Genomic DNA, 21,057 nt, shown 5'->3' on the forward strand with positions numbered 1-21,057 from the left:
TCATCAAAAGAAAGATAGGAGGAAATTTAGCAAAGTCAAAAGCTAAGATCCAACAGTTAACCAGTTCTTGTTTCAACCAGGTGTTTATGATTTGATGGTTTTTCTTTTAAATTTCTTCTTCTGATTACTCGGGTGGCCTTTCCTATGATATTTAATAGTCAGTTCCATTTAAAAGCACTGGTTTATGTAAAAAGTGGATACTAAGAGAAATAAATATCTGGAACAAATTAATCATACTCAATATGTTTCTCATGATTATATACAGCTTCCTCCCACAATTCTGGGATTGCAATTCATAGAACTTTAAATGACTTACATTTCTCACTATATTTTAATAATCAGCACATGCAGAAATAATTCCTCAACAAATTTATATTAAATAGTAACAATTTAGAGAAAACCAGATATAATTTACACCTGTGAAATTTAAACAATATATTTGGCAGTTTGCCAAAGAATACTTGGCATACTCAAAGAATAAAATAAAGATTTTTACCAGAATTGTTGCTTTCCTTTATGTGATAGGGCACAGTTTATTTTCATGTTGTATTCAAAAGACATTGACAGTTTCTTTATGAAAAAATAGTTGTTATTCTTTAACATGGATTTTACTTGATTTTTTAAATTTTTAACCCATTTATCTTGCACACTGAGAGGGTATTTGCTGGGGTCAAACACAGTGAGATACTGATCAATCAATTTTATTTTTAACTAATGTTGCAAAATGCATCTCTGACACATTTGCAATTGTTTTCATTTTATATAATAGCATCATGCACATTCAGCATGAGAAGAGGTTGCTCATTAATTTTGGTATCAATAGTGGGTTAGGTACATTGAATAGATGTTGAGAAAATTACATCTATAATGGTGGAATCTCCCAATTCTTTGTTTTCATTTTTCCTGTGGTGCTTCTGCTATTAATATTAGTATGTTAACTTTAATTTGCATTGTCCATACAGTTTCTGAAAACAAAAGACACTTAGAATTGAGTAAATCACATATAGCAAGTTTATTTCATAAACTGATATAAGACTCAATGAAAGACTTCAGCATTATTAATGTACATTTTATCAAAATTCCATTTTATCACAATGTGACATACAGTATTAAAATTTTATATAGCTAAAAGTTTTTTAACAATGAATGATAGGCACCCTAAGCAAGTATGTAGTTCCAATTATTCATTTACTGAGCTTCATTCATTCATAATATAATAGTTGACAAAAAACACACATCAGAGTGTCTGTTTTTGAAAATATTTTTTGGTGAATTACTAACAATGCAGCATGCAATTTTTATATATTATTGTTTCATCATACCCACATCTCACTCACATAGTAAGATTGTTATAATATTCAATAATTTGTAGCTACAATCATGAAATACCACATACCATATTGTATAGATTATATAAATGCTCTTATTATTTCTTCATCCTTTTCACAAATATTTATCAGGCACTACTATATGCTAATTAGAAATAAGTTCATTATAATTATTTCAGATATTTAAAAACAAAACAAAACAAACAAACAAAAAAAAAACTTCAAGACCTCGTTTGAAAAGAGCAATATAGATTTCAGAAGTAACTACTGTTTCTCTAGTGAATAATGTGTATAGAAATCTGCTAAGGTCTTGGGGTATGCAAATATATTTGAGATGCATCAGAGAGTACATATGAAAAAACAGTACTATTTATCATGTTATATAAATGAAGTGAAATATCATACCAAAAGGTTAAAAAAAAATAACTTTTGGGGAAAAAAGCAAAAGGATACACTAGTATTTGAAATACGGTAATAATAATTTTTACTATAATTAATTGTTTGAGTTTCATTTCACTCTTTACTTTAATTATCTATCCATTTTGTTAAGAACTCCTATAGGTGTTAAACTATATAAGGTACATATATTGTGGTGTGAGGTGTTATTGGAAAATATTGGCATTCAGTGAATAATGCCATCAACTTTCTGTTCTGCAATATTAAAGAACTATTTCAGATTTATTGCAATGGATAGTTTTGTTTAAAGGTAACAGTACTTTTTCAATGTAGAAATTATTAAGATAAATTTAGATGTTCTCAAAAAGTCTGTAACAACCATTTTGATGAACTTTGTGTCATAGTGTATAAGAAAAGTTAGTTCCCTACCCCAAACCAGACATCATTGGAATAACCTTGTGTAGTATCAGCACATACAAGTTTAGATGAGGACTTTTGCATCTTTTCTCCTTTTACTTCCCACCTATTACATGGCTTATTTTTCATAAGCAAATTTCTATGCTTGTTCAACCTCTCGCACATCTCAGAATTCACTAGGAGGGATCCCTGACAATCTAGAAACAAACATATATGAGATAGTGTATAGATTAATATATGAAGAAGTTCAAGAAAATATTGATCTGGACATGATATGGTGAGGTAACTATATAGAAAGCTAAAAATTGAAATTGAAAGAAAGATAATACTCCTGAGAATTACTATGAATCATGTAGTATTTGGAAGCAGATATTTTAAGTAGGAAGTTCTTGAGACTGATGTCCATAGCATCTTTCATATGAATATTTGCTCTGGTTTTGAGGGCCACCGGATTTTAGTCAGTAAAATTTGGCTTGATATAGCATAATCAGAAAGCCCAGCATTCTCTTTTTATACCTAGGCATGGTTTACTAAACATCTGTTGAGTTTTTGCAGACTTTTCCCTTATTTTAATATACCTAGCCCATTAGTCCTGTCACATTCAAATTCATTCATTCTTCAAAAAGTAATTTAGTGAAATTCTCTATTGTCTTTAAAATATCAACCTAAAATAATTTCTATACTCTAAAGCATTTTATTGTAGTATCTAGAATCTTTATAACTACTAAGAAATGACATTCTATGTCTCATTTTTACCATTATCTCTCTCATATTACTTTCATTATGATTTGAGTATGTCCCCCAAATGCTCATGTGTTTGGAACTTAGTTTCAAAGGGAGAGAGTTGGAAAATAGTGGAATGTTTAAGAAGTGAGATCTAGTAAATTGTGGTTAGATCATTGGGGGAGATGCTCTTGGAAAGGGTTAATGGAACTTTCATGGGACACAAGATAGTTCTTATTAAAGCCGGTTGTTACAAAAAGAGCAAGTCTTCTTTCTGAATTTCTCTGACTTCCTTTCTCATTATGTTCTCTCTACTTCTCAAAGGAGCCCTCACCATAATGCCATCTCAAATGTAATGCAGGTGAAGGGGCTGTCACAGGAGCTGAGAAGATTCTGGTACAATGCACTTAAATTTTCAGAACTATGTACTCAAAAATATTTTTATTTATTTATAAGTTGTAGTTGAACACAATACCTTTATTTTATTTATTTATTCATTTTTATGTGGTGCTGAGAATTAAACCCAACTTCTTGCATGTGACAGGTGAGCACTCTACCACTGAGCCACAATGACAGCCCTTCAGAAAATATTTTTATGCATTTATATTTCTTTTTATACATTGGCCTGTTTCTGGCATTTTGTATAGCATTATAAAACAGACTAAAAAAGTTCTTATTTCTAAAGAAGACAGGTGACACTTTGCATTGTATTATCAAAAAATTCTGTAAAAGCTTTAGAATAAGAAGTGTTATGCATTCGCTGAGTGATCTTTAGTGAGTGATTAAATATCTTTGAGTTTAAGGCCTCTTACTATGAGAGTGAGTAGAACATCTAAGATTACAATTTAAAAACTCTGGGATAGTTTAGATGGTAATGGCTTAGCATTTATGATTCTTATTTTTTTTTTTTTATATTTCAAAGGTGATATCTTGTATTTCTTATATCCCTCATGGTGCTTAGGTTAATGTATTGCCATTTACTTTGGGACTCAAATATGTGGAATTTATTTTGTTTAGTAAAGCAAAAGCAAGAGTTGTTCCTTGGAATATAGCAAAGACTCTATGAGAATGTTTTTATTTTTTAATGGGAAGAATTGTCTCATTGCTACTGATCAGAGGGAATTTACACCTTGATGACACCAATTAATCAGAAATGGTCTGAACTGACTAGATCAAAACCATTAGAAAACCATGAATAAAGAGGCAGATTAAAAAAAAAAAATAGGTTTGTATAGCACTATTTTGAGTCTCCTATTAGAGTACAAATTACAGTAATTTTTTACCAGTGAAAGGACTCAAAGACATGTAGCTGCATTTTAAGCCTCCTGTTATCACACAAGTCACCACCAATCATAATACCATTGTAGGAAGAGAAATGTAGATCTTCAAAGGCAGAAAAATCAAATACAAGAAGTGCAATTTGCCTTATGCAAAAAAAGACCTCGTTATTTATGTCATACTTCTTTTAGCTCCCAGGTTCCATATCTTTGGGCTCAATATATTCAACCAGAAGAAAGTGGATTTGTTTTATGCTAGATGAGTTAAGAACTGGTATAATTAGATTGTAGAGAAAACATATTTTGACTTGGGGTTCAGTTGTTTTAAGTATGATGGCTTGCTCAGGAAAGCAATGTAGGAAATTTTGTCCTCCACTTCACCCAAATTGTAGGGAAAAATTATTATTTTTAAAATTAAAAGTGGAAGCCACAGGCAATCTACAGCAGATATTGTAATGTCATGATGAAACACCAAACTGCAGTTGTTTTTCTCATCTTTTTTGTATCATTGATTGCTGTGGGATTTCATTTGAATGTTTTGAAATATAAAAACTATATTTAAAAATAAACATTTTTTTTTTTTTTTTGTATTTTAAGGCTCATAGCCTAAGGTCATAGTACACAGTATAATTACCTCATATTTTTCTAATGTAATCCCAAGACAAAGGAGTTGGAATATATTTTTCATGAAAAAAAAAATTTTTACTAAGTAAAATTATGTTGTTCCATGAATCATACTTTTCTATGCAGATTATGTTTGGCCTTAAAATTAAAAGAAGTGAATGCCTTGATGGGGCTGCCAAAAGGTTTACATTATCTTGCCCTGGTGGATATTGTGGCAGAATATATGGAAGATGAACCAGAAGATTTCTGAAATTATGTATTTTTGTGGATGGAAACTGTTGAAAGGTGCATCATTGTTATTAATGAAAAAGACTGAGTAAAAACAGCAATGTTATTTAAGCTGTACATACGTGAACAAATTCTTTGTTAAGCAAAAATGCCCTGTGCAGCCAGGGATGGCTGAAATACATTATACTTAGACTCTGGTACAATCTCAGTTCTTTTTTTTTTTTTTTTTTTAACCTCTAACTAGTAAATTTTTCTAGCTCAATAATTCTCTATTCCTTTTCTTGCTTTTAAAACCAGAGGAGCAATACTTGTCTTTTTTAACTTTCTGGATTGTTTCCAATTTGACTGCAATAAAATATGCAGAAAACTTTTGGAAAATATTACAAAGCATACAAATGGAAGTGAATAATCTTTGCTTTTTTGTGACTCTTTTTCTTTCAAATGCTGGTCTAGCTCAAAGTGGGTAACTTATATTTCTTCAATTACCTTTAACTGGTTATATGTCCATTTTTTCCCTAGCATTTGGAAGCCACACTTCATCCACTATTGGTCTCTTGCTAAAGTCTTTACAAGTTTTTATTTGTATACTGTTGTGTGTTAATCCAATTGATTTTTCTTCTCATTTAGTGTAGTTTCATGTATAATTAAATTGGTATAAATATGTCTATATTGGAGAGTGTACAATGTCCTCTGTTCTTGTTCTTAGGCATATGTTGTTGTAAACTCAGTTCTTCATGAATTATATGTAATGTTAATAAAATTGTGAATGATATTCAATATGATTTTTGTATGGATTCTATGTATAAGAAGCCTTTACCCTATTGTAGCTGGTAAGCCAACATTTTATGATAAGAAACTTAATCTTTACATACAACCTTCTCAGTTAACCTCTTACTACTTGGTCCACAGAAAATGAGACTATACAACATAGCTCATTGATTATTTTGTCATAAGTATAAGGCCTCACTCAACCTTGACTCCACATCCATTTCTCTGATTCCTGCCCTGAAATAATACTACCTATAGAATAACAATGATGTCAGAATTTACTTATGCACATGAAAACACTGATCACTGACCTCATTCACAGAAAAATGAAATGTCTCCAATGAGGCTGAAGTCTAGAAGGCCATTATGCACACACAAGAAAGATAAAGCTCTTCTCTCCTGTAAGAGCTACCTTTAAGTTTGTGGAAATTCAGTCTATTCAAATCCCTAGGAAATGTTAAAATGTTAAAAAGTTAAAATTTATAATTCAAGATATGAAAATCTGGGGCTTATTTTCCTATATCTATATCCTTCTTATAACTCTTAATTTCACCATAAATACAAACAGAAAAAAAAATGATCTGACTTATGCAAATTGTATTCCACATTAAGTTTGATTAAAATCTGTAAAAGTATTAAGAGATGCTAGAGTATTATTTACTCAATAGTATGTTTTACTGTAACATAGAACATTTAGTCAAGTGGGACACTGTGATGTCTGTCATTTAACAACAGGATGCAATACATGAGTGTTAACATATAAATAAATATTCAGTTATAAAGACATATTGCCTACATAAGGTAAATATAAGTTAAAAAAAATGCACTGTAAACCTAGCATGATGGTCCATGCTTGTAATCCAAGCAAATTGGGAAGTTGAGTAATTTCAGAAGTTTAAATTCAGTCTCAGCAACTTAGTGTGGTTTCAAGCAACTTAGAAAGAGTCTCAAAATTTGCAAAAGTGGAGAGAGGGCTTAGGATTGTGGCTCAGTGTTTAAAAATACCTAAATTTAAACTGAAATTAAAAAAAAAAGTTTAAAATATTACACTTCAGTGTTAAACATCAAAAATAGATTTCATATAATTCTTTTCTCAGTATTCAAAAGTGAAAATAGTAAATATTGATTTAGAAAAACAATTATATTCTTTCAAAGATGAGGTTTCTTCACTATTCATGTATGGTATTTATGACTGATATTTCTATAAAATAACTTGATAATGCTTAATAAATTTAAGCAAAAGTTAAAGACAACTACTTATTTTCTAAACTTAAATGAGTTCTGTATTTTACTGATCCTCATATACATCAAGGTGTAATGTATAGATAACAACTTTACTCTCACATTTATTATAAATGTTTCATTGTTATATAAGGCATACATTTTGGACAAAATCTGTTCAATGTTCAGTACTAGTATGAGTTTTCAGATGTTCAATGAATTTAAAATTTAAATATGTTTTGGAAATATTATTTAACTTTTTAGGGTTTCTGGGCAAAATGAATTCTCCAAAAATAAGCAGTGCTTAAGAAACATGTGGCTACAATTTTTTTTTTCCCATTTGTATTTTCTCTAACCAGTATGTATCCACAGGTACTGAGTATTGGTGAATAAATTTTGGAGGCATTGTCACATTGTCAATTTTCACATTTCAAAACTTTCTCTATGCTATGGTTATTGTGGTGATGATTAAATGTTGTCCCTTTCTTAGAGTAATGGTACAATGGTCTTATTTGTAGAGCTTCTCTCCAGTGTTTTCTCTGATGTCTAGTAATGTATGATATATAACTTAAAATGTTTCTACATTCTCCACATTTACATGTCTTCTTTCCAGAATAAATAGCCTAGTGGCAATAAGAATTGATTTCTTATTAAGAGATTTGCTGCATTGTTTTAATTTGTAGGGGTTCTTTTCTGTATAAATTATGTTGTTAATAAGGTTTAGTCATTTTTTTAATGTTTATTTTTTAGTTGTAGTTGGACAAAATATCTTTATTTCACTTATTTATTTTTATGTGGTACTGAGGATTGAACCAGGATCTCACAAATGTGAGGCTAGCACTCTATCACTAAACCACAACCCCAGCCCCAAGGTTTAGTTTTTCTTTAAAAGTTATTATCACTTTATTCACATTTCACATTCACCAGGATGTCTTCTGTTGTGGTGAATAAAGTTTTATTTTTTATTAAAAGTGTTGCCACATTATTTACATTTGTAGGGCTATTCTTCAGGGTTAATTCTGTTGTGGTGAATAAGGCCTGTTTTATTGGTAAAAGCTTTGCCACATTCCTTATATTTGTAAGGCTTCTCTCCAGTGTGAGTTCTGTTGTGGCAAATAAGGTGTGATTTTTGACTGAACGCTTTGCCACATTCTTTGCATTTGTAAGGCTTCTCTCTAGTGTGAGTTCTCCTGTGGCAAATAAAGCCTGTTTTCTGAGTAAAAGCTTTGCCACATTCTTTACATTTGTAGGGCTTCTCTCCAGTGAGTTCTGTTGTGGCGAATAAGGCCTATTTTTTGACCAAAAGCTTTGCCACATTCTGTACATTTGTAGGGCTTCTCTCCACTGTGAGTTCTGCTGTGGTGAATAAGGTTTGATTTGGCAACAAAAGCTTTGCCACATTCTGTACATTTGTAGGGCTTCTCTCCACTGTGAGTTCTTCTGTGGTTAACAAGGGGTGATAGGTGACCAAAAGCTTTGCCACATTCTGTACATTTGTAGGGCTTCTCTCCAGTGTGAGTTCTGCTGTGGCAAATAAGCTGTGATTTGTGACCAAAAGCTTTGCCACATTCTGTACATTTGTAGGGCTTCTCTCCAGTGTGAATTCTGCTGTGGTAAATAAGGTATGATTTTCGACCAAAAGCTTTGCCACAATCTTTACATTTATAGGGCTTCTCTCCAGTGTGAGTTCTGCTGTGGTTAACAAGGTGTGATTTGTGACGAAAAGCTTTGCCACAATCTTTACATTTGTAGGACATCTCCCCAGTGTGACTTCTGCTGTGGTAAATAAGGCCTTCTTTGTGACTGAAAGCTTTGCCACATTCTTTACATTTGTAGGGCTTCTCTCCAGTGTGAGTTCTTCCGTGGCAAACAAGGTATGATATTCGACTGAAAGCTTTGCCACATTCTTTACATTTGTAGGGCTTCTCTCCAGTGTGAGTTCTCCTGTGGCGAATAAGGTGTGATTTTCGACCAAAAGCTTTGCCACATTCTTTACATTTGTAGGGCTTCTCTCCATTGTGAGTTCTGCTGTGGCAAATTAGGGGTGATTTTTGACTGAAAGCTTTGCCACATTCTTTACATTTGAAGGGCTTCTCTCCAGTGTGAGTTCTCCTGTGGCAAATAAGGTTTGATTTTCGAGCAAAAGCTTTGCCACATTCTTTACATTTGTAGAGCTTCTCTCCAGAGTGAGTTCTGCTGTGGCAAATTAGGATTGATTTTAGACTGAAAGCTTTGCCACATTCTTTACATTTGTAGGGCTTCTCTCCAGTGTGAGTTCTGATGTGGCAAGTAAGGTGTGATTTTCGACTGAAAGCTTTGCCACATTCTGTACATTTGTAGGGCTTCTCTCCAGTGTGAGTTCTGATGTGGCAATTAAGGTGTGATTTTTGACCAAAAGCTTTGCCACATTCTTTACATTTGTAGAGCTTCTCTCCATTGTGGTTTCCTCTGTGGTAAATAAGACCTTTGTTTTTACTAAAAGCTTTGGAACATTTTTCATATTTGTAGGACTTCTCTCCAGTATAAATTCTCTGGTGGTGAACAAGGCCTGAGCTTTTATATGATTTCTGGTGTTCACTCTCACTTGTAGTTTTCCATATTTTCTTTTGTTGTAAATAGTCAAGATCACTACTTCTATATTTTGCACTTATCACTTCATGAAATATATGTCTTAGGCCCTTTTCTGGTAAATATTCTTGGGTGTGATTAGAAGTCATGGCTGAAAGAAACAAAAATTAAAAAAAAAACAATACCTATTAGACTGGGATAAATATATTTTGCATACATAACATGAAATTAAGGTAAAATAAGTACATCAGGAGTGTAGCAGATTAGTAAGTCCAAAGTCACCATAAATTCAAAAAAATATATTACTTCAATAAAAATGTACAGACAAAATTACCTTGAGAATATTACCCAAATTCTTGTAGACACCACAGTATCCAAGAGGAGTACATCATTAAGAAGAGTAATATAATAAAGTGTAGTTAAAGCGTTTTGTCCTTCATAAGATAGTATTGTGTATTTAGGAAATATCTACCAGCTACCTTCACTGTCAGTAGAATAAGAGAAATGTAAAACATATACAAACATTTCTGGCTTTTTCAAAGAGTGTCCAAAAAATGGTTTTTGTCTACCGTGACATAGAGACATGAAAACAACTAGTAGATTTTGAGTGATAATACCATAAATATTCAACAAGGGTAAAGAGGCAATGGGCTCTTAAAAAAGAAATATGAACAAAAAATTTACTAAGAAATATACACATATATGTCTATAAAATGTTTCATAAAAAACATTTTAAAAGAGTATAAAAACCTTGCATAGCCTATGGCGATAATACTTGGATGAATTCAACACATGACCATCAAGTATAATAAATTGATTTTTATATTTTTACATTCGTGTGATATGAGAATTTCCCTTATTGACAAATACAAATTTGTTTATTTATAAATATATCATGGTATTTTATACTATATATACAAGGTAAAATGACTAAATAGAATGAATCAACATAATCATGATTTCATATAATTATCAGTTTTGTTCTTACAAGGTATTGTATTCCTTCTACTAGTATTTATGAAGAACATAATACACTCACTGTGTGGTAAAATAAAACTCTTGACCCTATTATGCTCAATAAAATAAAAATATGGAGACTTTGACTATAATATCAACCCTACACAAAACATAGTACCTGGTGAGCAAAATGTTGCTCACTAAATTTCTGACTTCCACATGTGAATCAAATGCTCCTACAACTTAATATCTGCCTGCCACCTTTCATTTAATTGAAAGTCCTGCATATATTCCTTATAACACTTTAAGAGACAAAATATTTTATAACTAAATAAAATAGTATATAACTACATATTTTTACACATTTGACATTGATGGGCACACACATTGAATCCCTAGCTTTAACACTGAGAAAAATGTTTGCACTAAACACAAAAGCAGAGGTATCTCTTCAATTTTCAGATTTAATTGTTCATGGATACATATTTAGTACTGGCAATTCTGGGTCTTTAGGTCATCCAACTTTTAGTGTTTCATGTGTAATGCTTGAGATTACTCCAAAAATTCTATATCATGAACTACAACACAAGTCTTTTTAAAATTGTTTGAGCCATGCTGTTTCTAAATTTCTGTGACTTCTCTCAAACATGAAGTACTTTTGCATGGCCTCCCAATTAGCAAATATTACAAGGATGCAGCACTGTTCTTGCCTATTTTTATTTATTTAAAAGTTTTTATACCTTTTTCCCAAAAATGGACTATATAATCTACTGATGGCTCCTTTAATGAACAAATAAAAAATAATACAGCAAATATAAACAAAGAGAAGCATGGTTAAATCCAAGTGACAAAAAAAGAAAAAAAAAACATTAAGAATTTAACATTATGATACTGACAGTTATGAATTACTCAAAGAACACTAAATAACTATTTTAAAAAGTTTAGAGAGTGAAATTGAAAAATATTAACATCAATGAGCACAATGTTTATGTGAATAATTCTTTAAGAAAAAAATGAGAGGGGCATGCCTAGTGTGCAAATCTGAAATTCTACCAATATGGGAGAGGCTTATCAAGCAGTACCAAGTTTAAGACAAGTCTAAGCAACTTGTAAAATACTGTAAAAATTAAAAATCTATAATATATATAAATAGAAGTGAGATTATATATATATATATATATATATATATATATATATATATATATATATATATATATATATAAATATATTATACACACACACACACTGTGTTTTGTGTAGGATTGATATTATAGTCAAAGACTCTCTCTCTCTCTCTCTCTCTCTCTCTCTCTCTCTCTCTCTCTATATATATATATATATATATATATATATATATATATATATATATATATGATAGATACATATAGAAAGTATGAAAAGAATCCAAGCATGCCACAATAAAAAAACAATGATCCAGAAATTAAATCAGTAATCAAAATAGAAAAAAACAAAAAACATTAAAAAATTACAAAGTAGAAGTATAATGATTTATTCACTTCAAAATATTTATGATTACTAATGCATTATTGCAAAACACAAAACAAAAGAAAAAATTTTACTACCAGAATTGAATCTAAAAAAAGAAAATGTCAAGTCAGTTCCAGCAGAGAGCATGGAAAGAAACCAAGCATGATCTTCTCCTAGAGGCCCTATTTGTTTAAAGATGGATAATGCCCCTGCCTTTACATCTCATCCTTTTGCACAATTTTTAATCAATGAGATATAGTTTTAAATCATGAAATTTCTCATAATTCTTTTGGACACGCTTTGGTTGAGTGAGCAAATTCTATCCTAATACTTGCCTTTTAAAACAGAAACAAACAAAGATCTATCCTCTCTTATATTAATATGCATTAAATATTGTTTTATTTACAGTTAATGTGCTCAATATACAACATAAAGTAAATACTCAAAATTGGTCATCTGCATTGAATAGAGACATTTTATTCTCAAACAGCCATTACCAAAAAAAATTATGTAATATCTGAGGTTCCACCTCACCAGCATGACAAGATCCTATGCCTTTGATCACATGAGGAAAAGCATAGAGTGCTACACTTATGCCAACATGTCCTGTTTGGACTCCAGCTTCATGTATGAAAAATAGCAATTATAAATGAACATCAGGGACTTCACAAGCTGATTTCCAAGTTTCATTTAACCATGGATGAGAAGAGTCCATCCAAACAAGAGAATAATCATTCTCCTCAAAAGAGGAGATACATTAAAAGAGGACCCCAAAATACTTGAATTCTAGTTACTTGGGGGGTATAAAACCATTAACAGCCTCAGCTCAACAGGTGTTGGCTAAAATGGGGTTAGAATATACTCTAGATAATTTTGTTTGCTAAACTCACACAAAACTCTGTAAATGCTTTAGTCTTAATAACAATGTTCTCTGTTTTTTGTACACCAGCTGTGGGAAATTCAGTACTGTCAGATCCTGGACTTTTAGAACCCATTACAATATCTTGACTCACTTGCATGAAATTGTTATATACCTGTAAAAATGTCTCATGGTATTCATTGTTGTCTTAGCAGAATAATGTGTCCTTACCATCCACATAGTATTTAATAGGTCACCATCCTGTGGAATTTATTCATAAAAGGTCTATTCCTCTTGATAAAAACTGTAATGATTCAGTAGTTGTGCAAACTACTATGAAACTCGCCTATGCTATCATAAACAGTATTAATCATGCCTCCATGGATGTAAATAGGCTTAATGAAGAACAAAAACAACATTGTCAAGCCATACTTGACAATCATGCTGCAATTGATTGTGTGTTATTGTTACATCATAAAGGATATCAGAAGTTTAATAACATGTGTTCCTTCAATTTAAGTTATAATAGTAATTTTATTTCAAAAGACTTAGATTACCTTAAAGATATAATTAATAAGGTTCAACAAGATGATGGATGTTTAGACTTGTTGGAATGGCTAACTTCATGTTTACTCAATTTCATAGGTGGATGTTTACTGATGTTGGAACTTGCTGTTGTCTATGCCTGCCCTATTTTTTGCCCCCATCAGCATTAAGGAGATAAGTAATATTATTTATTCAAAAGGCCTTAAAAAAGAGGGGAGGTATTAGGTATTCTGACCTTGGAAATAGACAGGAAAGTGTGGGGGTGATGGTAACTGGCACCCTGAGTCCCACAATTGTAATGCCCAGCACTTTCTCCCTGAAGCTATTAAGACAACTCTACAGGTGCACTATCTAGTTTCTGTGGTAATGTCCTCATGGAGAAGGGGCTCTTTATTTGTATTAACTGTACCCAATCTTGGTTATCTAGCACTTGGGGTTAAAGAAACACTGGGTTAGAATGTAGTCATGGTATCAGAAGCTATGTAATTTTGGGGTATTATATGTGCAGCTGTTAAGAGGGGTGGACAGTTTTTTTTTTTTTTTTTTTTTCCTTTTCACTGTGTGTGTGTCTCTCTCTTCTGTTTCCTTCTTTAAAGGCTTCCTCACAAGAGGATTTGAAACAGATCATGCTGTCCCTCACAACAAAAGGTAAGTTTTGGTGGTTAATCTGAATAAACTGGGACATCACTAAAGAAGAAAATAGAGAACAACAAGGAATTTGAAAATGTGATAAATATAGGGCAGTATGTACTCAATGATTACAATCAAAATAAATAAACCTAAGCTTCTGAAAATTTCTTCTACTGGATAAGTACTCTTTCAACATTTTTAAGTTTGGTTTTCTCCTTGACATTTGAATGACTCAACTGTGTCCCCTGGTATGTGTAGTCTACAATAGTTTACATCACTAAATTATACTAGGTACTACTTATCTAAAGTGAAGGATGTATAACACACAAAGAAAGAGACAGATTAAAGAGTAAAATTATATATATATATATATATATATATATATATATATATATATATATATATATATACACACACACACACACACACACACAGAGAGAGAGAGAGTAAAATATCTGTATAAAAATGCCCCTGTTCTTTGAAACAAAAATCTGAAACTCATTCTTATTGAGAAGTTCCCAGAAGATACTCTGCAACAGAAGTAAATTAAATAATAATTATTAATTCAAATTTTAAAGGGAAATTAAACTTACCCAGGAAGGCCAAGTTTCTATAGTTCTCTAGCATCACATCTCTATATAAATTTTTCTGAGCAGGCTGAAGGCATTCCCACTCCTCTTCAGTAAAATCAATGGCTACATCCCTGAATGTTAACAGTTCCTAAAATAAGAATAGGCAAATAAATAACACATTGACCACATGAACATTTGCACAGTCTGTAATGTAATTGAAGTTGAAATGAGAGTTAGTAGACTATCATGTAGGTGGTGTTTTGGAACACCATGATACTATTATCTACTTCTGCAGAAAAAGTGATTTAAGTTCAAAAAAGTATATATACTCCACATTTATGAAAAATAATATAAAACTCAGGCATTACCCTAAAAATATATATTTTCTAATTTTTTATATCATGATCTAAATTATGTATATTATTCAGATGAGAAAATTATGGTAATTAAGAAAGGAAATCCTCAAATTTTAATTGTACAACCACTAATCAGAGATTTACTAATGTGTGGAATCTTATTTGTTATTTCTCTAATAGAGTTGGCTGTTCTGAATGTGTAGTGAGATCTCTAGTAATTCCAATACCAATGGTATAAGAGAAATTTTGAAATGTAACAAGGTAGACAGACCACTTAATGGAAATATTTAATAGTTTATTTAAGTTCAAACATTTTATAGTATTTATGTATGTTATGAATATAAAAATAGCAACAACAATCCTGTTTGAATTTTCCTTTTTATAATTTAACATTTTTAACATTATATATATAAACTTTATATGTATATAAACTTTATATATATATAAATTTGAGTTTTCCTTTTTATAATTTAACATTTTTAACATACTATATATATATATGAACTTTATATATATAAACTTTATATATATATAAACTTTATAAAGATCATATATATATATAAACTTTATATATATATATATATATATATATATACACTTTGATCGATGTTTATATTGTATGATATTTATATAGAATATACATATAGCTCTTCAAACAAATATAATTTGTTTTCTATTTTATTTGTTCTTTCTAGTTCTACTTGACAGTAATATCGATTTTTATGGTATTATGTAAGCATGGGATATATCTTATCCTAATAAAAATTCTGTTCTTGTTGGTGGATACGATGTTAGGATTAACTTAGAGATATATGTTTTATATTTCTATCCCTGTCCCTTTTATATATTCATTTATTTATTTTTTGTTTACTATTGTGCAACCTACTGATATTCTTTTCTTTCCCTTCCCCACTTTATGAGCAAAAACTTTCAACCTTTGGTTTCAAAGAAATGGTTTGTTTTACTTAGCATAAAATCTACAGATTCATCCATTTCCTGGCAAATGTCATAAAGTCATTCTTCTTTATGGCTGATTCATTGTTTATTGTGTACATAAGCAACAGTTTTTTATCCTGTCATCACTGAATGGACTAATTCATCATTGAATGGTTAGTTTTATAGCTTAGCTATTGTGAATTGTGCTGCTATAAACATTAATGTGACTGTGTCAATGTAGTATGCTGATTTTATGTCCTTTGGGCATATACAGTGCAGTCGAAAAACTGGGTAAAATTGTGGTTCCATTTCTTTAACAATATCCACACAGGTTATTATGTTTCACTTAGACCTCCATACAGCTGCAAAAATTGGAATTCATCTATACCTGAGGTGAAAATAAAACATACAAAAACTTAGTAATCCACAAAATGATTAGAATTTCTTATCGAATCATCCATCCCAATAAAAAGTAAAGTTTAAAAATTAAAGTAAAGAAAGTCTTAAGGAAAAGAGCAAAATTAGAAGCTATTTAAGATAAAAATAACACAGAGTTACCAATATCAATGTTGGTGCTTTTAAAAAGCAAATGAGCCCAGTCTAGTGATGGACAACTGTAGTTCCAGTGACTGAGGAGGATAAGAAAAAAGGATCATAAATTCTAAGATAATATTATATATAATATTGTCTTATATATATTGTATTGAGCAACTTAGTGAGGCACTTAGCAACTCTGTCTCTAAATGAAATATAAAAAAAAAAAAGGACTGAGTATGTGGCTTTATTGTTAAGCACCCCTGGGTTCAATATTCAGTACAAATAAAAAAAAAAAAAAAAAAAAGCAGATAAAATTAAAAAAGAAAGCACTAGCAAATTTGAAAATTCAACAAAAAATATTATATCAATTATACAGTGTATAATTGCAAATATAGGCATATATAATGATTTCTCACTTTATGGAAATACACTCTGGAAAATTTATCCTAAGAATCTTGTGCAATTTTCCAATTCTCTGAGTGCAATGACAGAATCTAGATGGCATAGACTAGTACATGGCTAAGATATTTGCTAGATCCATGGTTGTACATAAAGTCTACTGTTGACCAAAATACCATGATGCCACATGATTGATGTTATGAAGTAAAATCAATCAGGGTAAACCTCATAATAAAATAAATGGTGGAACTACAGAAAACACCAACAACAAAACTCTTAAAACTTGCTAGGATATTGGGAAAACAGTGTAATAATAAAATGCTATTTTATCCCTTCACTCATAAAACATAACAACATATTTTGACACACTAAATGGTAAATATAAGTTATTAATAAATATTACTGAAATATATAAGAAAGTACAAAGCTCAAAAGTTTACATACAAAAGATAGGGTTCATATGGTGGTTCACACCTGAACTATCTACTATTCTGGAGTCTAAGGCATGAAGTTCAAAATTTAAGGCCAACTGAAGAAATTAAGCAAACCCCATCTAGAAATAAAATTTAAAACAGAGCTGAGCATATGCTCAGCATTAAGACACTTTGGATGAATCCCTAATATCACAAAAGAAAAAAAAAATAGTTTTTGTTTTCAAAATTATAGAATATAATAGGCTTAAACTTATGAACTACAAAATATTAATACAAAAATATATTCATCAAGTGATTACATTAAAAGGTGCAAAACTGACAAGGTAATAAGAATCCCTATTTTCCTCACATATCATCAAATGCTTATAAGAAGAAGAAATAATACAGATTGCAAAAGAAAAACAGAAAAAGTTCTTGAAGAGTCACTTTAAAAAAGGATATATCTAAGTGTTCAATAATCATAAAAACTCAAAATCTTTAGAAATTAGGTAACATTGAATAAAATCACATCATATAGATGAATTAAATAGCATTGATGAATATGTGGAATAAATACATTCACAAAAGAGAAAAATAATAATTAAGCTTTTATTATCCATTTGTAGAAACTGTTTTGTAATAAAATGTATATGATACACCCACACAGGAAACAGAGACTAAAATTACAGCAACTGTACATGAGAATACAGCCATATTCTTCCAGAGGTGAAATCAAGGGGCATGGCTAAAGAGGAAGAAATAATTATTAAATTTTGTAAAATGTAAATTCTAGGAGCTAGAATTTTTGTTGATGTATTATATCCACTTTGACAAATACTATAAAATACCATGTATGTTTTATGCTGATGTCACATGAATGTTGCATTTCATATGTAAGTATGTTTACAAAAGGAATATGCAGTATTTGAGAAAATAAAAATACAGAAAAGAACATAAAAGACTCAAATATTCAACATATTTACAAAGGATAAAACTATTATAAAAATGATCATTTTCCCCAAGGTACCCTTTAATAATAACTGGTCAAAATTTTACCGTTTTTTACTTTTTGTTTAAGAAGAAATCAAAGCAAAAACTTCTAAAATTTTCCTGGAAAGATAAATGTATATAAAATTAGGCAAGAACTCTCTCATATATAAGAGCAAATGCGGGCTGGGGATATGGCTCAAGCGGTAGTGCGCTCGCCTGGCATGCATGCAGCCCGGGTTCAATCCTCAGCACCACATACAAACAAAGATGTTGTGTCCGCCGAAAACTGAAAAATAAATATAAAAAAAAAAAAAAAATAAGGGCAAATGTACTAGTGATCATTACCTGACACTAATGCATGCTATAATATTACAAGAGTGTAGTAATTTTAAGATAAAGAAATCACAATACAGAAAAGTACATAGGGCAATTCATATGTATGCAAATATCTTTTTATTGTTAATTATTATAAGTATATAAATCAAAACATATCAATAAAATATTTAATGTGAGTGAATGCTACAATCCAACCTCAAGGTAGATGTTAGAATAAAGGCATAGATCAAAAGAAGGGACTTGTGTGCAGAATGGGTGTGACATTGGAATTATACACAAGCATCCACCAAACAGCAGATATAAAGAGAGATAATTAAAAAAAAAATAAAATAAAAATAAATAAAAGCAGAATATAAATCTCCCTCCATTTATGGATACACCAAATAAATATATACTCCTCTTTTGAGTCCTTCTTAAAACTGTAAAGGAATTAGAGGCACACACATTGGAAAACTAGAAAAAACAAATATCTACCAAGAGATGAGTAAAATGCACTTGAAGATTTTCCTGATTTGAGCAATATGCAAAATTACTGGAACAAAATGCCCAAATCCAGTGTTAATATAAATAAAGGAAGATTGATTTGAGTTTGAAATATATTATTTAACTCTAAATTGCCTGTAGTTTGAATGCTAATTTATCTGTACACACAGAGGAAGGAATAAGATATACATGAGTATCAACTCCAGGGGGGGGAAAATAAGTGGTTTTCTATGGCCATGCAAGATCCATGGGCTTTATTCCATTAGACCAGATGGAAGAGGTGTTAAATCTTAGGGGAACCCCTTAATCCCTTAGAGGGATTTGCCAACATTCTCTAAAAATGCAAAGAGCTGTTACTGACAGTTGAACTTTTATCTAGACAGTACCAAAAAATTAACAGGGAAATACAGACCCCCACTGAAATCCAAAGTGGCAGTTTAGCACTTCCTGAGCTCTCTCACCCAGCTCACTATACTAATAACACCAGACCTAACCAATTCGTTCTGTAAGTAATTTGTCCTGATATTAACTTTTTCCATTCAATGGACTATATCTGAAACCTCAAAGCATTGAAAGCACTGGTAACTGTGCAGGTGCAAATCTCTCTAGATCAAAAAGGAGTGGTTTCACATTGGTGTACAAACATTGTAATGGGCTAAAATCTCTAATATTAGTGAAGAAAAATGGTTACAATCACAGATCCCTCTTTATTTCTAAAATAGGTGCACATCAATTTTTTTTTTCCAGTGAGCATAAGACACCCTGGAATTTAAAAAGCTTGCATCAGAATTTTAGTGCACCAGCCAACTATAAGATCTTCTGCAGCTTGAGAACAGCTGTTAGAATGGCTACTCTGAAAAAGTGGAATAGTAAGTAGTACTCCAATTATATGAATATGGAAGAAAGAAACACTGTGCTAGACTATAAAATTAGTGAAGACATTTAAAAAAAAATGGAAGATGAGAGTTCTCTCAGTTACTTCTTTGAGAAACTAAGCTGTCTACATTTATACTGCTCTTGAACAAGAAAAGCCCCAAGTACTGGTCTGGACTTGCGAGAGACATTAGATTTGCCAGCTGTGGGGTCCTCATATTACATAGTTCTGAAACACAGTTCCAGGAAAATACTAGAGTAGGGAATGAGAATGCTCTCATATACATTCCACAAAAGGAAATCTGAGCATAAAGACACTCTGACAGGTTGTCTGCCTTTGGAGACACAAAGGAAGAATAGAAACACATGATTTTTCCAAGATCAAGCAATTCTTCTTTACTTTTCAATCATGTAAAATGCTCATAAACAACAACAACAACAAAAATTTTTGCTTTTGATTTTTTTTCTATGGTACTGGGGATTTGAAACAGGAGCATGTTAATTCTGGCCTACATACCCAGCCATGTTTTAAAATTTTGAGACAGGTTTTTCTAATTGTCTAATTGGTCTACCTAAGTTCCTGATGTTTAACTTGAAACTGAAATCTTACTGACTTAGGCACTTGAGTCTCTGGAATTAATATGCATGCATCATTGCACTCAGAGAGAAAAAAATACTTTAAAGTCTCATCCAGTTTTTGGTATAACAATTGAAAATACCATGTTCATTTGAAATATAAGATGGGTAAAGTAACTGATAATACTGGGAAAGGGGGAAGTTGTCATTGAACAGGAAGCTAAAGTTTTATATATAAATACAACTCACAATACTGGTGCACAAATTTAAAATCACACTCAGCAACTGTCTGAAGATAAAAAAAAATAAATAATAAAAAAAAACCTACCAGGTATGTAGCTAAGTGGTACAGTACCTCTGGCTCAATCCACAATACCACAATCTCCAAAAAGAAGGAGAATGAATTCAGGAGGAAAGAAAAACTGAGATACCTATAGAGTATCTCACCCCCCTCCTGGAGGAAAAAATATATGGAGTTGTGATTGTGATGATCTCCCCACTCCAGAATCCACAACACAATCTGAGAAGATTCGGAAATATTGCCACAAATGTTCTC

The 21,057-nt window shown here is 31.1% G+C and overlaps 1 protein-coding gene across 1 annotated transcript in view; it reads right to left on the reverse strand.

Moving 5' to 3' along the window:
- Nucleotides 1-993: 993 nt before the first annotated feature.
- The window catches only part of LOC139706088 (zinc finger protein 420-like), a 37,382-nt gene continuing 17,318 nt past the window's right edge, over nucleotides 994-21,057 (reverse strand). Inside the window, 3 exon segments of the mRNA XM_071613738.1 lie at nucleotides 994-8,244; nucleotides 8,246-9,701; nucleotides 14,624-14,750. Coding sequence (XP_071469839.1) covers nucleotides 7,983-8,244; nucleotides 8,246-9,701; nucleotides 14,624-14,750 — 1,845 coding nt within the window. The 3' untranslated portion in view covers nucleotides 994-7,982.

This window comes from Marmota flaviventris, chromosome 6 (genome assembly GCF_047511675.1).
Source record: "Marmota flaviventris isolate mMarFla1 chromosome 6, mMarFla1.hap1, whole genome shotgun sequence".
In the NCBI taxonomy this organism is placed as follows: domain Eukaryota; kingdom Metazoa; phylum Chordata; class Mammalia; order Rodentia; family Sciuridae; genus Marmota; species Marmota flaviventris.